The 23,741-nt window shown below is 43.4% G+C and overlaps 1 protein-coding gene across 6 annotated transcripts in view; it reads left to right on the top strand.

Moving 5' to 3' along the window:
* Positions 1–23,741, top strand: part of TPP2 (tripeptidyl peptidase 2) — a 1,323,399-nt gene that overhangs the window by 468,998 nt on the left and 830,660 nt on the right. For all 6 annotated transcript variants that reach the window (XM_033947626.1, XM_033947627.1, XM_033947625.1 and 3 more), the window contains one exon: positions 17,423–17,591. In XM_033947626.1, the coding sequence (XP_033803517.1) occupies positions 17,423–17,591 (169 nt within the window). The remainder of the gene's footprint in view (positions 1–17,422; positions 17,592–23,741) is intronic.

The raw sequence follows: 23,741 nt of genomic DNA, 5'->3' as shown, positions 1-23,741 counted from the left end.
TGTACGGCAACTCCTCCAGCCCCTTAACCATTTTAGTCGCTCTTCTCTGGACCCTTTCGAATAGTATCGTGCCGTTCTTCATGTATGGCGACCAGTGCTGGATGCAGTACTCCAGGTGAGGGTGCACCATGATCCGGTACAGTTGCATAATAACTTTCTCCGATCTGTTCGTGATCCCCTTCTTAATCATTCCTAGCATTATTTTTGCCCTTTTTGCCGCCGCCGCACATTGAGCGGACGGCTTCATTGACTTGTCGATCAGAACTCCCACGTCTCTTTCCTGGGAGGTCTCTCCAAGTACTGCCCCGGACCACCTGTATTCGTGCATGAGCTCCATTAATTTTTACAAGATGTTAAATTTTAGTTAGTATTTTGTGTCTTATGTTTTGTTGCGTGTTTTCAAGGTCTCTCAATGGATGACAATGTCAGCATTCATTGCCAGTACCACAGATGGAAAAAGATGTGTGATCATCGGGATGGACCATGCCAGATTTCCAATGCTTATGGCAGCTACCACATTCTGCATAGCTTATTGATCAATGTGGTGGTTAGCTATGGGTACACATAAACTGCTTATTTTACAGCAAATGATGAAGCTAGGACATGGATATTATTACACTGCTTAAGCACGGTTTGGAGCTGTCAGCTGCCATCATTAAGGCAAGGTCTCATGTAGCTCCAAGTTCAGTGCTTATTGGGGCAGATTGAATACCCTGTGGATAGAAACATTATTGTCGATACATGTATAAGTCAGGGCTGTGGAATCAAAGTCGGAAGCAATTATTGGATTACTGGAGTCTGAGCCAGTGAAAATGTGCCGATTCCAACTCCGACTCCTAATAAAGTTAAATTGTATTTCATGCAAGTATTATAATGCTTAAATTTCTTATTTCACAAATTATAATTTGATTAACTCATTTTTTTTCAAGATATTTTAAATTTAGAATCTATTTAGATGAGAGGGCACAAATTATCTGAGAGCAGAGGCTGCATATTTTGTTGAGAGCAGAGGCTCAGCTGTACTGCTTCCAGTTTACATATTCTGACTTTAGCGCTCTGGCACTTCTCTCTAAGTGCCATTTTTACCATCAGGCACTTAGGACAGACTCCTACCCTTCATTGGGGGTCCTAACTTCTGAAGTGAAAAAACACTTACACTCTAGTGAAAGAATTAGAGGAGCTGATTCTTGAGGGCACAAAGTATCTGAGAGCAGTAGTGCTGCCCGATTCAGTGAAAAATATTTCAATTTGATTCACCCTGTTGAATCAATTTTTCGATTCGATTCACTTTCAATGACAGCTTTTTAAGTTTAAACATTTTATTTAACCAAGGCAATAATCAAGGAAATCGGGCAGCACTACCATATTCCCCCTTCCCAGCCCTCCTCCCCGATTCTCAGCTTCCCAATACATAAAGCAAATCATCCTCAAAGCTTCCCCAGCCCCTGCCCAATTCTCAGCTTCCCAATCCCCAAAGCAAATCATCCCCAAAGCTTCCCCAGTCCCCTGCCAATTCTCAGCTTACCAATCCCGTTGCCCAATTCTCAACTTCCCAATCCTCTAAGCAAATCATCCCCAAAGCTTCCCCAGCCCCCCTGCCCAATTCTAAGCTTCCCCAGCCCCAAAGCAAATCATCCCCAAAGCTTCCCAAGACCCCCTAGTACCCCTGCCCAAGCTTCCCCAGCCCCCCTGCCTGATTCTCAGCTTTCCAATCCCAATAGCAAGGGCCCCAGCTTCCCCTCCCCCAATTACTATATGACCGCAGAAAAGAAGAGAGCAGAGAGAGATCATTTCACTTACACTGTGGAATCGCGGGAAGGAGAGGAGAAATGCTTCCGTGGCGCGAAGAAGAAAGGAGAAAGCCAGCAAACAAATATAAAATTTGCTGTTGCTGGCGCCAATCCGTACAAAGTCTGCTCAGTGCTCCCTTCGCCAAAGTCCTTTCTTCTGATGTAACTTCTGATTTTGAAAAACAGAAAGTTATATTAGATGGAATGACTCTGGCGTGCGGCGGCAGAAGGAAAGCCTGAACGGGTCGGGGCTGGCTTGAATTGGTGAGTCCGATTTTATTTTTTATTTTTTTTAAACAACGAATCGATTCACCCAGTTCGAATCGGTAAATTGATTTGAATCAGAAATCAGGCAGCACTACTCAGTATTGTTTCTAGTCTGCATATTTTGCTGAGGCTCAGCTATACTGTTTTCAGTCTGCATATTTTGCTGATTGCAGAGGCTCAGCTGTACTGTTTCCAGTTTGCATAGTGGTAAACGGTACCCTCTCCGATACGACGGAGGTGATCAGCAGAGTGTCACAGGGCTCGGTCTTGGGCCTGATCCTATTTAACATCTTCATAAGAGATTAGGCTGAGGGGCTTTGAGGTAAAATTACATTATTCGCCGATGATGCTAAACTATGCAACATAGTAGGCAACTGCACAGTGCCCGACAAAAGCTCAATGTTTGACAGTATGACGCAGGACCTACTCTTGCTGGAGCATTGGTCAAAGACTTGGCAACTAAGTTTCAATGCCAAAAAATGCAAGGTCATGCACCTTGGCGGCAAAAATCCATGCAGGACTTACACCCTAAATGGTGAGATCCTAGCAAGGACTGCATCAGAACGTGACTTGGGGGTGATTATTAGCGAAGACATGAAGACTGCCAATCAAGTGGAGAAAGCTTCATCCAGGGCTAGACAAATCATGGGCTGTATCTGTAGAAGTTTTGTCAGCCGTAAGCCCGAGGTCATAATGCCGTTGTACAGATCCATGGTGAGACCCCATCTGGAATACTGTGTACAATTCTGGAGGCCGCATTATCAAAAAGATGTGCGGAGAGTTGAGTCGGATCAGCGAATGGCCACCAGGATAGTCGCGGGACTCAAGGATCTCCCTTATGAGGAACGACTGGGTAAGTTGTAGCTGTACTCACTCGAGGAACGCAGAGAGAGGGGAGACATGATCGAGACGTTCAAATATGTCACGGGCCATATCGAGGTGGAAGAGGATCTCTTTTTCCTTAAAGGACCCACGGCAACAAGAGGGCATCCGTTGAAAATCAGGGGTGGGAAATTTCATGGCGACACCAGAAAATATTTCTTCACCGAAAGGGTGGTTGACCGCTGGAATAATCTTCCACAATAGGTAATTGAGGCCAGCAGCGTGCCAGATTTTAAGAAAAGATGGGATTGGCATGTGGGATCTCTTCATGGAGGTAGTTAGGGGGTGGGCCATTAGTGTGGGCAGACTAGATGGGCCGTGGCCCTTTTCTGCCATCATTTTCTATGTTTCCATTCTGATTTTAGCTCTCTGGCTCTTCTCTCTAAGTGCCGTTTTTACCATCAGGCACTTAGGATAGACTCCTACCCTACATCAGGGGTCCTAACTCCTGGAGTGAAAAACATTGACACTCCATTGGCGGATGGCTATAGGCTGTGCCCTAAGGGGCACGTTAGGCTCCTTAGGAGCCCCTTGAAGCCATAGGAGCCACGGGAGTGTAAGATAAAGTTTGTTTTCTATTTGGTATATGGATATTGCTTGTAACATGGGTAAGGGTAAAATAAGGATGTCTACACCTGTAGCTTCTGGACTGATGGATAGACATTTGGCTTCTAATGATCCCATGAAACCTTCATTAGACAGAGCTGAATCGATATTGGGAGCCTCTCTTAGCTCTCTTGATCGTATCCCTCCTGTTACTTCTGAGGGATTAGGATCTGAAGGCTTTCCTAAAATAGCTTCATTGGAAGCTCCCGATTCTCAGTTAACTGAGGGAGTTACATACAGTGGAACCTTGCTTTGCGACCATAATTCATTCCAGAAGCATGCTCATAAACCAAAATGCTCGTATATCAAAGTGAGTTTCCACAATCTCCCTACTTTCTGATTTCACAGACGGAACATTCCAGTCCGCATCTGGCAGGTTGAAAATCTCCCAACAGCAGCACCTCCTATTTCCTTCCAAACTTTTGGATATCCACAATCATAAGAACATAAGCAGTGCCTCCGCTGGGTCAGACCAGAGGTCCATCGTGCCCAGCAGTCCGCACACGCGGTGGCCCAACAGGTCCAGGACCTGTGCAGTAATCCTCTATCTATATCCCTCTATCCCCTTTTCCAGCAGGAAATTGTCCAATCCTTTCTTGAACCCCAGTACTGTACTCTGCCCTATTACGTCCTCTGGAAGCGCATTCCAGGTGTCCACCACACGTTGGGTAAAGAAGAACTTCCTAGCATTCGTTTTGAATCTGTCCCCTTTCAACTTTTCCGAGTGCCCTCTTGTTCTTTTATTATTCGAAAGTTTGAAGAATCTGTCCCTCTCTACTCTCTCTATGCCTTTCATGATCTGTAAGTCTCTATCATATCCCCTCTAAGTCTCCTCTTCTCCAGGGAAAAGAGTCCCAGTTTTTCTAATCTCTCAGCGTATGAAAGGTTTTCTATCCCTTTTATCAGACGTGTCGCTCTTCTCTGAACCCTCTCTAGTAACGCCATATCTTTCTTAAGGTATGGCGATCAATATTGGATGCAGTACTCCAGATGCGGACGCACCATCGCCCGATACAACGGCAGGATAACTTCTTTCGTTCTGGTTGTAATACCCTTCTTGATTATGCCTAGCATTCTATTTGCCTTCTTAGCAGCCGCTGCGCACTGTGCTGTCGGCTTCATTGTCATGTCCACCATTACCCCCAAGTCCCTTTCTTGGGTGCTCTCCTTCAATAATATCCCTCCCATCGTATAGCTGCACCTCGGGTTTCTGCTTCCCACATGTAGTACTTTACATTTCTCAACGTTGAACTTCATCTGCCATCTCGTCGCCCATTCCTCTAGTTTGTTCAAGTCTCTTTGCAATTCTTCGCAGTCCTCTTTAGTCCGAGCTCCTCTAAATAGTTTGGTGTCATCCGCAAATTTTATTATCTCACACTTCGTCCCTGTTTCTAGATCATTTATGAATATATTAAATAGCAACGGCCCAAGCACCGAGCCCTGTGGGACACCACTCGTGACCCTCCTCCAGTCCGAGTAGTGGCCCTTCACTCCCACCCTCTGTTTCCTACCCGCCAACCAATTTCTGATCCATCTATGTACATCTCCTTCCACCCCATGGTTCTTCAGTTTCCGAAGTAGGCGTTCGTGGGGTACTTTGTCAAAGGCTTTTTGGAAGTCTAGATATATGATGTCTATGGGGTCACCTCTGTCCATTCGAAGAAGTGCAATAAATTTGTTAGGCACGATCTCCCCTTGCTGAAACCATGTTGGCTGTCTGTCAGAAGTTTGTTTCTTTCAAAATGTTCGTCGATGTTGTCTTTTATAAGTGCTTCCACCATTTTCCCTGGAACCGAGGTCAGACTCACCGGTCTGTAGTTTCCTGGGTCACCCCTTGATCCCTTTTTAAAGATGGGCGTAACATTGGCTATCTTCCAGTCCTCTGGGATCACGCCTGTTTTCAGGGATAGATTGCAGATTTTCTGCAGTAGTTCCACTATCTTCTCCTTTAGTTCCTTCAGAACCCTTGGATGGATTCCGTCCGGACCCGGGGATTTGTCAGTTTTTAGTTTTTCTAGCTGCCTGCGTACGTCTTCCAGGCTCACTTCCATGGATGTTAATTTTTCTGCTTGATCTCCCTTGAAGATTTGCTCAGGTTCCGGTATGTTGGATGTGTCTTCATTTGTAAATACAGACGAAAAGAACATGTTAAGTCTTTCTACTACTTCTTTCTCTTCTTTCACCACTCCCTTCCTGTCTCCATCGTCCAGCGGTCCCACCTCCTCCCTGACTGGCTGCTTCCCTCTAACATATCTAAAGAACGGTTTGAAATTTCGAGCTTGCCTGGCTAGCCTCTCTTCATACTCTCTTTTGGCTTTTCGAACCACACGGTGACATTCTTTTTGATACTTCCTGTGCTCTTTCCAGTTGTCCTCAGTTTTGTCCTTTCTCCATTTCCTGAATGAATATTTCTTATTTCCTATCGTTTCCTTCACTATTTTAGTTATCCACGCCGGGTCTTTTGTTCGACTCTTTTTGCACCCCTTTCTGAATTTGGGGATATACAGATTTTGCGCCTCGCTCACAGTGTCCTTGAAAAAAGACCAGGCATGTTCTACCATTTGCCATTTTCTGGAAGTGTTCCTAAGTTTCTTCCTTACCATTTTCCTCATTGCTTCGTAGTTTCCTTTCCTGAAGTTGAACGTTGTCACTATGGTTCTATTTCCTTTCGGTATTCCTACTTCGACCTTGAACTTGATCATATTATGATCGCTGTTTCCCAACGGTCCTACTATTTCCACTTTCTTTGCTGGTCCCTTTAACCCATTTAGGATTAGATCCAGAGTGGCATTTCCTCTCGTCGGTTCTCTTACAAGCTGCTCCATGAAGCAATCTTGTATAGCCTCCAGGAATTCTGTCTCCCTAGCGCATTTTGAGATTCCAAGACTCCAGTCTATCCCAGGATAGTTGAAGTCTCCCATAATAACAGTGTTACCGCTTTTGCATTCACGCTTCATCTCGTCTTCCATTTCTTCATCGATATCTCTGGTTTGCCCGGGTGGTCGATAGTATAGACCCATCTTTATTTCAGGCCCTTTCATTCCCAGTATTTTAACCCATAGCGATTCCAGCTTGTTGGTCATCTCTGCTTTGTCCATTTTTGTCGATTGTATGCTTTCTTTTATGTATAGGGCTATTCCACCTCCTTTTTGTCCTGACCTGTCCTGGCGATAGAGCTTGTACCCTAGCAGTGCTGTATCCCATTTGTTTTCTTCATTCCACCACGTTTCAGAGACTCCAATAATGTCTATGTCTTCTGCATTGGCCATGGATTCCAACTCCCCCATTTTGTTTCTTAGGCTTCTTGCGTTAGTATATATGCAATTTAGATCCTGGTATTTTCTTGTCTTCATTTCCTTTCCCTGTGCTTCGGTCTTTAGTTTATTTTCTTGTGCTACAATACTTCTAACCTCCTCTTCTGTGTTAGTTAACTCCTGTAATTTGACCATTGTTTCTTCCCAGCCTTATTTCTCTTTAGTATCTTCATGGGATACCTTCTTCCGAATCGTCGACGCTTGGTCGACTGTCGGCTTTCCTCTTCTTCTTAGTTTAAAGCCTGTTCTATTCCTTTCCTGACGTTGTTTGCTAGAAGTCTAGTTCCCACCGCGCTCAGGTGCAGTCCATCTCTCCTGTAGAGCTTGCTCTTGCCCCAGAACGTTGTTCAGTTCCTCACGAAGTGGAATCCTTCTTCCTCACACCATTTCCTCATCCACGCATTCATTGATTGTAGTTCCTCCTGTCTTTTCACATCTGCCCTCGGTACCGGTAGGATCTCTGAGAACGCTATCTTCTGAGTCCTCATCTTCAGCTTCCTTCCCAGAATCTTGAACTGTTCTATCAGCGTGCTTCTTCTGTAGTCTCTTCTGCTGACATCATTCGTCCCGATGTGGATCAATACTGTGGTCTCTTCTGTCTCCTCTCCGTCCAGGATCTTTCCAATGTTGTCTACGATGTCCTTGGTTCTTGCTCCTGGGAGGCAGGTCACCAGTCGATCCTCTCTCCCTCCTGCAACGTGGCTGTCCACATGCCTCAGGATCGAGTCTCCCACTAGGATCGCTGACTTTCCCTTCTTTAATTTTCGCTTCGGTCTCAGGTCAATGTCCTTGGAGTACTTGACTGCTTCTTCTTCTATGTCTTCGATGTGCTTCGCTGTTTCTTCTTCTAGGCATCGACCAGCCATTTTCTCCCCCTCGTGTGATGCTCCTCTGTGGGCGTCTTCTTTGAGGTCATTTGCTTCTTCTTCTCCCTTCCGTGTTGGTGTAACTTCATCTTCCATCTGAAGTTCGTTCTCTTCCACCCTCCTCCTGTAGGCTTCCTCAATGAATTTCTCGAGTTCCCTGACTTCCTCCTCAATGTGTCTCTTGTTCATGAAATCTTCAGCTGTCGTGACTGGGTCCTCAGTAGTGTAGAGTCCTTCTAGCTCCTGTATCTTGTCCTCTAGTCGCTTTACTTCCTTCTTCAAGCTTTTCAGCTCCTGACACCGACCGCATACATATGACTGTTTCCCCGAGGGGAGGTAGTCATACATATGACAGTCTGTGCAGAACACTGGAAAGCTCACCTTCTGGTTTCTCTCTACTTCCATTGCCGTTCCTGCTTTAAAATAACAGTTAGCAGTTTACATGTGACCTGCAGATGTTATGTATGGTAGTGCCTTCTGTGTCTGCTTTTTGTCCTCTCTCTCACTCTCTCTGCCTGCTGCTGGTGTCCTCTCTCTTCCTCTGTGGCTGGTGTCCTCTCTGCCTTTTGCTTGTGTGCGCTGTCTTGGCTTTACCTTACCTGTGTATGTGTGTTCCTTGTGTGTCTGTCTCCGCTTTACCTTCTGTGCCTGCCGCTTCCTTACCTTGCAGGCTTTCCCTGGTGTCCTTGGTTGTGGTGACTTTGTCCCTTCTTGAGGCCCTTCGCAAAGGCGCTCGCCTTCGCCGCGCGCCGAACGGCTGAGCGCCGATAGCCCCTCCCTTTTTAAGGGGAAGCTACTCTGGATGATGTCGGGGGTGGGCGGAGCTAACTCTCGCCGCTGCCCCAGTCGATCCTGCCTCCTCTGCTCCTGCTTTTCTTCTCCGGTTGTGTTTGTTTCTTGATTTTGCTCCCCTGTTCTCCTCCTCTCGCTTCTCTGCCTCCTCTCTGCCTTCTACAGAGCCACAATCAGATCCTTATCAATTTGCTGCGATTGAGTCAGAGGTCTGTAGACTACACCCATGTAGATAGAAGTTCCATCTTCTCTTTTCAGAGCGATTCATATTGCTTCTTCCTCTCCCCAGGTCCCTTGCATTTCGGTCGCTTGGATATTGATCTTTACTCCGCCACCTTTTTGACCATCTCTGTCCTTCCTAAAAAGATTATATCCCGGTATGTTTGCATCCCATCCATGTAAATCTGAGGTAAATCTGTGATAGCGACAATATCTAGATGTGCCTCTAACATCAGGGTTTGCAGATCATGTTGCTTAGATTGCGAGCATTTGTTGTCATCGCTTTCCAGCTAATTTTCAGCGGTAATCTCCTTTTTCGTATAGATTTTTCTTTCATTTCACTTTTCGTTGCAATGCTAAGAAATTAGTTGCTGATATTGTTTATGTTGTAATCTTTACTACTATCACATCTTTTATTTTGCCGGCGGTGGTCTCTATAATTGTCCTTCATACATACACCACCATAGTTTAAATGCCTAGAAACATATTGTCTAAATTTCTCTGTAGGGTTTCTTTTTCCTGTAGTAAAAGGGCCTCTTGGATGTAAAAACTGATTTACATTTAAATGTCTTTTTGTAAGTTCTAAGATAGAAAATAGACTTTTACAGCATCAATTTTTCTGCTGTTTGACATTGCTTAAGGTAACTTTTATAAGTTCCTAGACAAGTGGACTGTCTGGGGTGGTGGTTTTGTTCTTTTTTGTGGAGGGTGGTTGTGGGGGGAGGGTTGTCTACAATTTTTGAAACCCACTTTCTTCTTTCTGTGACCCAAGTTCTGGTATTCCCTATCTCCCTTATTATTCAATATTTTTGGCACCATTATTAATATTATGTCAATCCTTAGGATTCAAATTATATGTTTATGCATATGACATTCAGATGCTTCACACCTTAGATACTGGTTCTGTTACAGAAATTAGGGATATTAATAACAAATTAATTAATATTGCTACATGGTTGATGCAACTTAAATTAAAACTAAATAAAATAAAAAAAACAATATTATTCAATGAAAAGGGTGTACTTGATTTATCAACTGAATTTCAGTTAAGTTATACCCATGTCCCTAATGTAACCTCAGTAAAAAATTTTAGGAGTAATACTGGATTCTCAACTTTATCATCTTGGTCGCTTTTCTTCAAACCTTTTCTAGTGCTGCTATATCTTTTTTGAGATAAGGATATCAGAATTGAATGCAGTACTCAAGGTGAGGTAGCACCATTGAGCGAAACAATGGTATTACAACATTCTTAGTCTTGTTTACCATCCCTTTTCTAATAATTCCTAGTATTTTGTTTGCTTTCTTGGCCGCCGCCACACATTGAGTTGAAGGTTTCAGCGTATAGTGCACTATGACGCTCAGATCTTTTTCCCCAAGGTAGAACCTAGCATCTGTTAACTATGACTTGTATTATTCTTCCCAATGTGCATCACTTTACGTTTGTCCACATTAAATTCCATTTGCCATTTGGACTCCCAGTCTTCCAATTTCCTAAGGTCTTCCTGCAGTTTTTCACTGTTCGCATGCGTTTTAACAATTTTGAACAATTTAAATTTGCAGATGACACTAATCACCTTACTCATAGTTCCAATTTCTAGATCATTTATAAATAAGTTAAATATAGCACTGGTCCCAGTACAGATCCCTGCGGCACACCACTATTTACCCTCCTCCATTGAAAAAAAAACCCCAGCCATTGAAACCTGCCCTTTCTTTTCCACAATTGAATAATGCCTCCTGTCCCATGACTCTTTAATTTTCTCAGGAGCCTTTCATGAGGAACTTTGTTAAAAGCTTTATCTTTCAAAATTATTGATTCCATCTGCACCATCTTGGACACTTAATTCTCTAGACCAGAAAAAACTAGTCATTCCCACACCACACACAGAGAACTCTGAAGACTTTCTTAGAAATCAGATTCCACAGGTGACCCTTGAGGGGCGGAATGCAGACCTAGTGCCTAACTCTCAGTAAGCCAGGTTCTAAGGGAGAGGTGGTAGAGGCTCCGCATTAAAGCTAGTTTTCATAGCAACATGTGAACTGCATATATAATTTGCATATATTTGATTGAGGAGAGAGCTGTTAGCTAAAAGGTTTCTTTGGATTTGTTTAGGACCTTTTTGAGACTTTGAGGAGTAGAAAGTAGGAGAGAGGCCTGGAAAACTCTTAAACTCAGGCCAAGTGCACTATGTTTCATGGGGTGTGTGAATCCTCTCACCCTAACTGAAAGCGCTCCTTGAGAAGAGTCCTCTGACTGGTTTCAGTTAGAGACTGAACTCTGAGGACTTTCTTAGAGATCAGACTCCACAGGTGACCCTTGAGGTTAATTTCCACCTGCCCACCTCAAAGCAGAGCTTTTTTTTAGTTCTTCAACCAACTAGAAATAGGGCATTGCTTTGGTAGGATTTTTCTGTTCTTTCGTTTTTCTTCCAGGTGTAAGTACTTCTACAACTCGTTATGGCTGGGAAACATTGTGTCACCAAAGCTGCTGCTCAGGTTACAGCTTCTGTCTCTGTGCAGACAGAAAATGTTACTCAAGCAGAGGGAGTGGTTCCATGTGCCAGCTGTCTTAAGCTTGAATCCCTCATTAAGGAAGTAAAGGAACTGAGAGAAGAGGTGGCAAGACTGAGAAGCATCCGTGAGAATGAGAAGTACATCAATGAAATGGTGCATGAGGTGTCAAAGATTTCTAGCAGTGGGGAAGTAAAGGCTGTGCTGAGAGAAGATAGCTGGACTCAGATTACAGCAATCCTGCAAGATTGGTACTGTTACTCTACCTGCCCTTGAACTGAAGAACCGGTATGCTGTCCTGGAAGTGGAAGAGATGAGAGCATCTCAGGAAGAGGAAGGACCAAATCTTGAAATCCCAAAAATTGCTGGATCCATGACCACTAGGAGGCGTAAAGTAGTGGTTGTTGGTGATTCCCGTCTGAGGGATACAGAAGCGTCCATCTGCAGACCAGACGTGATGTCCGGGAGGTATGCTGCCTGCCTGGTGCTAAAATCCAAGATGTTACAGAGAGATTGCCATGAATCATCAGGCCTGATGATTATTATCTGATGCGGCTCATCAACTCATCAATTTCTAGATCTGCCATGTACCCCTGCAAATATATCAAAAGTGACTTTGTGTCTCAGGGAGAGAAGGTGAAGCATATAGTGGTGATCACAGAGACATAGTTCATGGAGAACCGTGACTGAGGTGTAGTTATACCGGGCTATAATCTGTTCAGGAAAGACAGGGTAGGAAGAAAAGGAGTGGGGGTAACGTTATATGTCAAAGATCATATTAAAGCCACACAATTGCAGGACCTGCAGAGCAAGGAAGAGTCACTGAGGATCAATTTAGAAAGGGAATCGTAAATATATTTACATCGGTGCGATATACAGGCCTTGTTCACAGACTGAAGAAGTGGACAGAAATTTAATAGAAGTCATTAAGAATATATCTAAAACGGGGAATTCCGGATGTTGATTGGGGTATCCCTATTGCGGGGTTTTCTAGAAGTAAGGAGATCCTGGTTTCTCTACAAGGAGAACTGTTCCAGCAGTTGGTAATGGAACCCACGCGGAATGGGGCATAATGGACTTGGTGCTTACAAACAGGGAAAGTGTTTCTGATGTTAAGGTGGGTGATCATTTGGCATCCAGTGATCATTGCATGGTACGGTTTAATATTAAGATGGGTATGGAGAGGTTAATTCAAAAGTAAAGGTTTTAGTCTTTTAAAAATTAACTTTGGATGGGAGATTACATCAAAGAATTGTCTGAATGGGAATGTCTGAAATGAGTAGAAATGCAGTGGGCAAAACTGAAAGAGTTATTGTAAGAGTAACAAACCTTTCTGTGAGGCAAAGTAAGTAAAAGTAAGAGTGAAAGGAGGAAGATGAAAAATGGAATTTCTAAACTAAAAGATGCTAGGAACCGATATGTGGAGAATGATGAAAAAGCAAATGTGCTAAACAAATATTTCTGCTCTGTGTTCACGTAAGAAAATCCTGGAGAAGGACCGAGGTTGTCTAGCAAAGTTACACGGGAAAATAGAGTAGATTATGTACCGTTCACGGAGGAAAGTGTTTATGAACAACTTGAAAACTGAAGGTGGACAAAGCAATAGGACCAGACGGGATCCACAGGATACTGAGGGAGCTCAGAGAGATTCTTGTGGGTCCTATTAAAGACTTGTTCAACAAATCTCTGGAGTCGAGAGAGGTTCCTGGGGACTGGAGAAGATGTGGTCCCTATTCACAAAAGTGGTCACAGGAATGAAGCGGGAAACTACAGGCCGGTAAGCCGCACTTCAGTTGTTGGAAAAATAATGGAAGTGTTGCTGAAAGAAAGGATAGTGAATTTCCTAGAATCTAATGGGTTACATGATCCGAGGCAACATGGCTTTACTAAAGGTAAATCTTGTCAAACAAACCTGATTGAGTTTTTTGGATTGGGTGACTAGAGAGCTGGATCGAGGACATATGTTATATGTAATTTACTTAGATTTCAGCAAAGTCTTTGACACGGTTCCTCATAGGAGGCTCTTGAACAAATTTCAAGGGCTGAAGTTAGGACCCAAAGTGGAAAACTGGATTAGAAACTGGTTGACGGACAAATGCTAGAGGGTGGTGGTTAATGGAAGTCGCTTGGAGGAAAGAAAGGTGATTAGTGGAGTTTGTCAGTGTTCGGTGCTGGGTCCGATCCTGCTCAATATGTTTGAGTGACATTGCTGAAGGGTTAGGACATTGTTAGTTAATGACATTGCTGAAGGAAAGGTTTGCCTTTTTGCTGATGATACCAATATTTGTAACAGAGTAGACACAGAGGAGGGAGTGTAAAACATGAAAAATGATCTACAAAAGTTAGAGGAATGGTCTAATATCTGGCAACTTTCTGGTAAAATTCAATGCAAAGAAATGCAGAGTAATGCATTTAGGGATTAATAATCAGAAGGAGCCGTATATGCTGGGAGGTGAGATGCTGATATGAATGGATGGGGAGAGGGACCTTGGGGTGAGAGGGACCTTGGGGTGATAGTGTCCGAAGATCTAAAGGCAGAAAAAAAAGTGTGACAAGGCGGTGGCTGATGCCAGAAGGATGCTGGGCTGTATAAAGAGAAGTGTAACCAGTAGAAGAATGAAGATGTTGATGCCCCTGTACAAGTCGTTGGTGAGACCCCACTTGGAGTATTGTATTCAGTTTTGGAGACCGTATCTGGTGAAGGACACAAAAAGGCTTGAAGCGGTCCAGAGGAGGGCAAAGAAAATGATAGGAGGTTTGCGACAAAAGATGTTTGAGGTGAGACTGGAAGCCCTGAATATGTATACCTTAGAGGAAAGGAGGGACAGGGAAGTTATGATTCAGACGTTCAAATACTTGAAAAATATTTACTTAGAATAAAATCTTTTCCAGAGGAAGGAAAATGGTAAAACCAGAGAACATAATTTGAGGTTATGGGGTGGTAGACTCAAGAGCAATGTAAGGAAATTTTTCTTTACGGAGAGGGTGGTGGATGCCTGGAATGCGCTCCCAAGAGAGGTGGTAAAGATGAAAATGCTGACAGAGTTCAAAAAAGTGTGGGATGAACACTGAGGATCTAGAACCAGAAAATAATAGTAAATATTGAAGAACTAAGGCCACTACTGGGCAGACTTGCACTATCTGTGTCTGTATATTGCCATTTGGTGGAGGATGGGCTGGGGAAGGCTTCAATGGCTGGAATGAGCTTTGATGGAGACTTCAGTAGTTGAAACCTAAGAACAGTACTGGACAGAGCCTTGGATTCTTGCCCAGAAATAGCTAAGAAGAAGAAGAAAAAAAAGTCCAGTAAATTTTTAGATTGAATCAGGTTGAGCAGATTGGATGTACCATTCGGTTATTTATCTGTCATCATCAGTATGTTACTATGTAGATATATCAGTGGTAGGAAGAAGTGCAAAAGTGTCATTGTGAGACTCAAAAATGAAGGGGAGGAGCTGATAAAGAAAAGACTGAATTGCTTAACAAATATTTCTGTTCTGTGTTCACAGCTGAAGATCCGGGAGTGGGACCATAGAAGACAAATGCAAATTGGGATGGTGGAGTGGTAAACCCCGATCAATTTTCAGAGGGTTGTGTTTGTGAGGAGCTAGCTAAATTGAAGTTAGACAAACGATGGGGCCGGATGATGTAAATCCATGTTTCTGGAATCCGGTGGATTACAGGACCAGAGGCAACATGGATTCACTAGATGTAGATCTTGTCAGACAAATCTAAATAATTTCTTTGATTGGGTGACCAGAGAATTGGATAGAGGGAGATATGCTAAAATCTAGATCTGGTGTATTTAGTTTTTAACAAAGCCTTTGACAGTATACCACACAGACTGCTAATAAATAAATTGAGTGCTCTTGGGATGAGCCCCAAAGTGATGGGCTAGGCCAGGAACTGGTTAAGTGGAAGACGACAGAGGGTAGTGGTTGATGGAGATTGCTCTGAGGAAAAGGATGTTACCAGTGGTGTGCCTCAAGGTTCTGTTTTTGGGCCTGTTCTTTTTAACATTTTTATAAGTAATATCACTGAAGGTCTGTCAGGTAAGATTTGCCTCTTTGCGGATGATACCAAAATCTGCAATAAGTTAGACCAGTGTTCTTCAACCACCGGTCCATGGACCAGTGCCGGTCCACAGAAATTTCCTGCTGGTCCACAGGGAAAGCACATGCCTTGGGCCCAAAACAATGTTCTTCAACTGCTTGTCCACAGTGTGATTGATGCGGCGTTATCTTTGAGCCAGCTCCCTCTTTCTAACTGATTCAGTGCACAAAGCCACGGGTAGTGGCTCCCTACGGGCATCCTGCGCCTAAACCGGAAGCCTTCTCTCGGACATTGCAACGTTAGAGGGAAGGCTTCCAGATGAGGGATGGAACATGCAAGGTGCAATTAGTACTATTAGGGTGGGCAGGGTTGGGGTGGAGATTGGGTAGAGATGGGCGGGGTCTGGCCCACGGCTTAGCCCCATGTTCTTCAACCGCTGGTCCACGGACCGATGCCAGTCTACAGAATAATTCTTTAATTTCTGCCGGTCCATAGGTGTAAAAAGGTTGAAAAACACTGGGTTAGACAACTCGGATGGTGTGAATGACATGTAGAAAAGACCTAGTGAAGCTTGAAGAATGATCTGAAATTTGGCAGCTGAAATGCAAGATCATGCATTTGGACTGGAAAAACCCGAGGGAATGGTATAGTTTAGGAGGTGAAGAACTTATGTGCACGACAGAAGAGCAGGACTTGGGTGTGATTATATGTGATGATCTTAAGGTGGCCAAACAGGTTGAAAAGGTGATGGCGAAAGCTAGAAGGATGCTAGGGTGCATAGAAAGAGGTATGGCCAGTAGGAAAAAGTTGGTATTGATGCCCCTGCATAAGACTTTGTTGAGACCTCATTTAGAATATTATACACAATTCTGGAAACCACATCTTCAAAAAGATATAAAAAGGATGTAGTCGTTCCAGAGAAAGGCTCCTAAAATTGTGCCTGGTTTTCTTAAGGCATATAGGGACAGATTTAAAGATCTCAATATGTATACTTTAGAGCAGGGGTCTCAAAGTCACTCCTTGAGGGCCATAATCCAGTCAGGTTTTTAGGATTTTCCCAATGAATATGCATGAGATCTATTAGCATACAATGAATGCAGTGCATGCATATAGATTTCATGCATATTCATTGGGAAAATTCTGAAAACCCGACTGGATTGCGGCCCTCGAGGAGGGACTTTGAGACCCCTGCTTTAGAGGAAAGGTAGGAGAGGGGAGATAGATAAGACATTTAAATACCTACATGTTGTAAATGCACATGAATTGAGTCTCTTTCAATTGAAAGGAAGCTCTGAACAGTCTTCCTGAAGAAGTGGTGGAGACAGAGACTGTGTCTGAATTCAAGAAGGCATGGGATAGGTACATGGGATCTCTCAAAGAAAAAAAGAGATAATAGTTACTGCGGATGTGCAGATTAGATGGGCCATTTGGCCTTTATCTGCCATTATTTCTATGATTCTACCATGTTTCTATTAGCATATACGCAATTCTTCATTTTCAATACGAGGACCCATTCTGTGGAATTCTCTACCGAAAAAGTTACGGTCACAAACTATTCTGGAACAGTTTAATTCGAGTTAAAAACATTTCTTTTTGAAGATGCATTTCAGTGAATTGGGAAAACTGGTAAACTAGCACATCACCTTATGTTTGTTCCCTTTTCTCATTTTCTTCCTGAAAATATTGTATTTCCATTGTTTGCCCTCACTGTCCAGTTTATATTAAAACACTTCCCCTTTCTATTTTAAATTGTTAGAATTGTAAGCTGCCTAGATGGGCTAACTATAATGTGTGGGATAGAAAGTTTTAATAAATCTTGAAAACTTTATTGTCTATCGCTCTTGTTTTGTTTTTATTTCTTACCCATATTGTTTCTGCCTGGTGACACATTTGTCATCCTTAGTTATTTAATTGGACAATCTGTTGGATATCTTTTGGGCTTTCTGTTGACATTCTAAATTTTGAATATAACACGTTTTCAAAAATTAGACATTATTTTGAAGGCTGATTACTTTGTTGTGGACTTTTGATAATGCTGCTGAATTCTTTTATGATTTATCCTAATAGAATGTTTGTACACTTGAAATGTGATTTGTGTCTTTCTTCCTTTTCTCTTTATTAGGTTGATAAAGCCTATGAATATCTCATGCAGAACTCTTCAGTTGCTAACAACATAGGCTTTACTGTCGCTGTTGGAAACAATCGTGGAATTTATCTCAGGGATTCTGTTCATATAACTGCCCCTTCAGATCATTGTGTTGGCATAGAACCTATGTTTCCAGAAAATACAGGTAAGCTCAAAAGCTTAAATTTCACATAATGTATTGTGACAGTCAAGGGAGACTGGATCACGGATCAGGTCTCTCTGGGCAGCACAAGCACCAGTCCGAGTGGTACAATGGAGTGGCAAGGAAGTAAACACAAAAGGAAATAAATGGTTCAGTCTGCTTATGACGCTTTGAGTTGTCTTCCAGGGCTTCGTCTATGTCTGTGGCCATGAGATTAGCCTGGCTCAGGATTGCTGACATGGATGTCAACCTTCAAGAGCTTTTTGGGGACTCAATGGAAAATGTGATTCAATAGATCGCGGCACACAAAAAACAGTGGGATTCTTTGCTTAAGCCTAAATCCAAGTCTGCCTCAGTGAGACCATTCATGCTGCCTTCTTCATATCTGAGGTGCTTCTCAGCCAAATCTTCTGCTTCCTCCAGACCTCAACAGAAGAAACAAAAGCAGCAACGCCCTCAGAAACCTCAAGCGTCTGCTCCGGCCAAATCGGCCCAGTCTTTTTGAAGGGCTACTCGAGAGCATAGTTGCAATTCCATTACATCAGCTTCTCCCTCAGCCAATCCATTGGGAGTTGATCGCCTCAGACCTCTGGGGTCTACAGATCATTTGAAAGGGTTATTCTCCATTTTCTCACTATTCCTCCAGATCAACCTCCAAGAGAGTCTGCTTTGAACATTTACCAGTCCTCCCTTCTTCTTCTTCAGGAAATTGATTCCCTTCTCCTCAATGCCATCGAGAAGGCTCCTGTGTATTAGCTGAACTGGGGGTTTTACTACCACTATTTTCTAGTCCCGAAGAAGACAGGAGGTCTCCATCCTATTTTAGATATCAGAACTCTCAACAAATTTCTTGTCAAGGAAAAATTTTGGATGCTATCTCTAGCCATTCTATATCCCCTCTTGGCTCAAAACGAATGGCTATGCTCTCTTGATCTTGAGGAAGCCTACACTCATATCTCCATTCATCGGGCTTACAGGAAGTACCTCAGATTTCAAATGGCACACTATCACTATCAATACAAAGTTCTATCTTTCAGCCTGGCATCCTCTCCCAGAGTTTTCACCAAGTACCTGGGGTGGTGGCATTGGCCTTGAGGTCTCAGGTTCTTCAAGTCTCCCCCTACCTCTGGGGTGTCAAACTCAATCACATAAGGAGCTGAAATCTAAAATCGAGGCTAAGTCACAGGCCAAAATTTTACTAAGATACTTAGGGGTCCTTTTATTAAGGTGCACTAACTGATTTAGCGTGCACTAAAGATTAATGCACGCTAAATGCTAAGGCATCCTTTATATTTCTATGGGCATCTTAGCATTTAGCACGTGCTAATCTTTAGCGTGCACTAAATCAGTTAGTGTACCTTAATAAAAGGACCCTTTATTCTTAGTAGAAGTATAGGGTTACAACCTCTCCAATCCCACTCTGGCTCTGTGGTGTAAAAAAAATAAATAAAAAAGACTTTTCCTCTCTCTTTTAGGCCATAGTTCATACTTGCTGTCTAACACCAGCTCTGACAGGATATCAAGTTTCAAGTTTATTAAAAAGTTTGTTATACCGCTTATACAAATTTCTAGGCAGTGTACAGCAATAATAAAAAGAAGGAAATCTTTAAAAATAACAAAACAAATTAGTATTAATATATTAAAAGCAAGACAGTGTTAAAAAACAAACAAAAAAAACCAAACATTGACTGGGACTAAGAGGTTAACTACACACAAATAGGGAAAAGGGAAGAACTACAATATTTAAAATAAAGCTCACTTAAGGGCAAAAACAGTGGGTATGCATTTCAAATCTGACATATTATCACAAAATAGAAAATATATATATATACCTTTTGTTATCTGGTCATTTTATTTTTCCATCATCTTGGTCCCAGTTTTGCTTTTTGTCTATCTTCTACTCATTTTTTTTTCCAGTGTCTGCTGTCCATTGTTCCTCCTCTTCTCTCTTGTTCCATTTCCTCCTTATGCCTGTCTCCAACGTATTGATTTTTCCCATTCAGCTTTCTTAACTTTTTCTTTTCTTTCTCTGTCCACTCAAATCTTGCCCTCTTTCTCACCTTTCTTTTTAAATTTTCGGCTACCTCTCAATTCTCCATCTCCTCTCAGTCCATAGCTCTCCCATTTCCCATCTCACTCCTTTCCCAGTCTCCTATTTCCTTCTATCTACTCCCCATTACCACATCTCTCCTCTTCTTTCCCCGTGGTCCAACATTTTACTCCCTCTCTTTTCTGTTGTTGTTCTTCCCTGCCCCCTTGATTCTGAACAATGAGATGGAAGGAAAAAAAAGAGATGCTGCATATCTCTCTCCCTTCCACCCCCAGGCCTAATATTTCTCCCTCCCTTCCATCCCCAGATCCAACTTCTCTCCCCAATTGCTCCCATCCCATCTATCTCCCTGTCTGCCTGCCTCCCCACCAGGTCTACCATTTCTCCCTTTCTCTTCCCAACAGTTCTCCTTTCAAGTATCTCTTTCCCTCTTCCTCCACACTACCCCAGGTTCAACTTCTCTCCCTTCAGAACATTGCCCACCAAGTCTCTCTCTTTCTCTGTCCACTGTTTGACCCCATAAACTCTCCCCCCACGTCCAATCTAGCACTGGTTTTAATACCTTCCTCCTTCTTACTTAAAAAAATCCCCAAAAAACAAAGAACCAGTTAGTCCAGAAGGCTTCCTTGGCCCAGCATGTCCTCCCCCTTCTCTACAAGTTTCCAAGAAACCCCTCCCTCCCTTCATCACTAAATCAACCATCTGCAACAGAACTAATTACTTTGATCAAAAAATAAAAGATATTAGATCAAATCTAGGACACTCATAAGAATATAAGAATTGCTGCTGCTGGGTCAGACCAATGGTCCATTCTTCCCAGCAGTCTGCTCACGCGGCAGCCCCTAGGTCAAGACTAGTGCTCCAAATGAGTCCAGTCTCACCAGTTTAGTAGGAACTTGTCCAACTTTGTCTTGAAACCCTGGAGGGTATTTTCCCCTATAACAGACTCCGGAAGAGTGTTCCAGTTTTCTACCACTCTCTGGGTGAAGAAGAATTTCCTTACGTTTGTTCGTAATCTATCCCCTTTCAACTTTAGAGAGTGTCCTCTCGTTCTCCCTACCTTAGAGAGGGTGAACAGTCTGTCTTTCTCTACTAAGTCTATTCCCTTCAGTATTTTGAATTGTTTCCCTCACAGTCTCCTCTTTTCAAGGGAAAAAAGGCCCAGCTTCTCCAATCTCTCACTGTACGGCAACTCCTCCATCCCCTTAACTACACCTACAAGGTCCCCAAATCCTACCAACTAGAGTGATCATCTCTTTTTAGCACACTTTCCAACTTCAAGCCTCCTTCTCTTCTAGATCTACTCAAAATCATACAATCTACTAACTTTTCTAAAAACCCAGCTGAGATTATCCCACCCTCATCCCAAAAAATTATTTTCCTTCTACCCCTTTCTCCTTGAAATGATAACTAAGAGCCTTTCAACCAATGTACCGTATTTTCACGCATATAACGCGCATATGTTTATAACGCGCGGGAACACAGCATGTATGTAAATAAATTGCCATATAGCGCGCACACGCTGCTCATTGAGTTAAAACCTCCTCCTGCCTTGCTGCCCCAACTCTCCTCTCGCCGCCCTGCCCTCTGCCCTGAATCGCCGCCCTGCTCCTGTCTTGCTGCCCTGACTCTCCTCTCGCCACCCTGCCCTCTGCCCCGAATCGCCGCCCTGCTCCTGTCTTGCTGCCCCGACTCTCCTCTCGCCACCCTGCCCTCTGCCCCTAAAGATGGTCTGAGCATGTCTGCGCCGGGTTGTCAGCGTGCCTTTCTTGCGGCGCGCTTTTGACCTGTCACTAGGCGTGCCTTTGTCACGGCACGCTTTTGACCTGTCACCGAGGCGGGCCTTTGTCGCGGCGCGCTTTTGATCACCGTGGCTGTGTCCCCCCTCATCCCGTTCTGTTGTCTATCTGGCCTTGTAATTGGCCCAGTGACCCATTGAATAGTATTTTGCGTATACAACAGCATCCCAGCCATTGGGTAAGCCTATAAAAGATCATTAGTGCTGCATGTAGAGCTCACATTTTAATTTTGATCTCTTCAGATTGGTATTCTGCATTTATCTAGTAGAGTTTATTGATTACATTTAAATTTACTGGTAAAGTTTTTTCTAAAACGCCATAATGCCAGGAATGAGACGAAAGTCATATACAGTGGACTTTAAGCTTAAAGTCGTTGCAAAAGCTGAGGAAATAGGCAACTGGGTCGCAGCGAGAGAGTTCGATGTTGGAGAAACATCGGTGTATGAATGGAGAAAAGATAAGAAGGAACTGGAGAAATGCAATCCGCGAAAACGGGCACGTCGTGGGGCCAAACCAAAATGGCCTCAGCTGGAGGATGACTTGAAGCAGTGGATTCTGGGGAGAAGGGAGCAAAATCAATCAGTCTCTACCGTTGCAATTCAGATGAAGGCAAAACTACTTGCCAATGGAAGAGGAATACCCGACTTCAAAGCTGGCTTCACATGGATCTCAAAATTTATGAAAAGGAACGGACTATTGATTCGAATGAGAACAACTGTTGGCCAGCGACTTCTGGATGACTGGCAGCAAAAATTGATCGATTTCCATGATTTTGTCGCCAGAGAAATATCTGAACTTGTCATCACTGCAAAGGACGTCATCAACATGGATGAAATTCCAATGGCATTCGACAAGAACCGTAGCCCCCACAGGTACTAAATCTGTTGCCATCACCACAACTGGGCATGAAAGAACGTGTTTTACAGTAGTTCTTGGTTGCTCAGCTAGCTGGGTTAAGTTAAAGCCCATAGTCATTTTCAAAAGGGTCACTATGCCCCGTGAAAAACTGCCCACCAGTGTGGTTGTGCACTGCAACAAGATGGGATGGATGGACTGCGACGTAATGAGATTTTGGGTGGATAAATGCTTTAGGGCAAGACAGGGTGGATTTTTTTCAAAAAAATCCTTGTTAATTTTTGATGCCATGGCTGCCCACAAAGAAAAAATGTTCAGGCCAACATTAATTCTACTGGTGCCCACATCGCTGTGATACCTGGAGGCCTGACATGTAAGCTGCAGCCACTTGACATCGCAGTGAATCATCCATTGAAGACTTTTGTTCGAAGGGAGTGGGAGGAGTGGATGCAGAGCAGCATGCACGAGTACACACCCACGGGGCGGCTGAAGCAGGCAACTTTCACAGAAATCTGCAAGTGGGTGGCTTCAGCATGGGATAAAATAACACCAGATACTACTCGAAACGGATTTAGAAAAGCGGGCATTGTTAATGAAACCAATGACACTGATAATCATACAGCGGAAGGAGGCAACAACACGGATATCAGCGATGATGATGACGACGATGACGATATCACTTCAGAAATAAACGAGGATCGTCTGCAGGCCGTGCTCACTTTATTTAATGACGATGATGACAATTCGGATTTTGATGGATTCAACGATTCAGATGACTGTGATGATGAAGACTGAATAAACCAGTAAACTTTGTTTTTTTACAACTTTACCGTAATTACGGTAACTATTTAGATTATTTTGTCCTTGAGATTTCGTTTGATCTAGATTACCGGTTAATGTTATAGTTTATAAGAATGAACATGTGATTTCTGTTCTTGTTGCTGAATTCATACTCACTAACTCGAGGGCTCTTGATCTAGATTAAAAGTTATACGGTAGTTTATAAGAATGAAGAGTTTTTTTTCTTTTGACGTTTTTGGTTGGAGGGTATGTGAATGGTGCGTGAGTTCCCCTATGTCTGGTTGAGGTGGTTGAGGTGGATTGAATTACCGTATTTTCACGCATATAATGAGCATGCGTGTATAACACGCATACGCATATAGCGCGCGGGTCCAAAGCATGTCTAAAAAATTTTTTATATACCACGCGTACGCATATACTGCGCATGCTGCTATAACCTCCTCCCACTCCCGCTTACTCTTCTGGCCTGCGAACCGGCCTCCTCCCCCCCCCCCCCCCCGCTCGCGTCACCCCCCCCTCCCCCGCGATCCTACAATCCCCCCAGCACCGCAAAATATCTCTTACCCGATTGGGCACCAGCACCAATGCACAGGATGTGCCAGTGCCAGTGCCCGAAGATCCTCCCTCGTTGTGCTGGGCTGTGCGGTG

This window comes from Geotrypetes seraphini, chromosome 6, assembly GCF_902459505.1.
Source record: "Geotrypetes seraphini chromosome 6, aGeoSer1.1, whole genome shotgun sequence".
Classification (NCBI taxonomy): domain Eukaryota; kingdom Metazoa; phylum Chordata; class Amphibia; order Gymnophiona; family Dermophiidae; genus Geotrypetes; species Geotrypetes seraphini.
The sequence above is the reverse complement of the archived record's forward strand: the minus strand, read 5'-3'. Positions and strand labels throughout refer to the sequence as shown.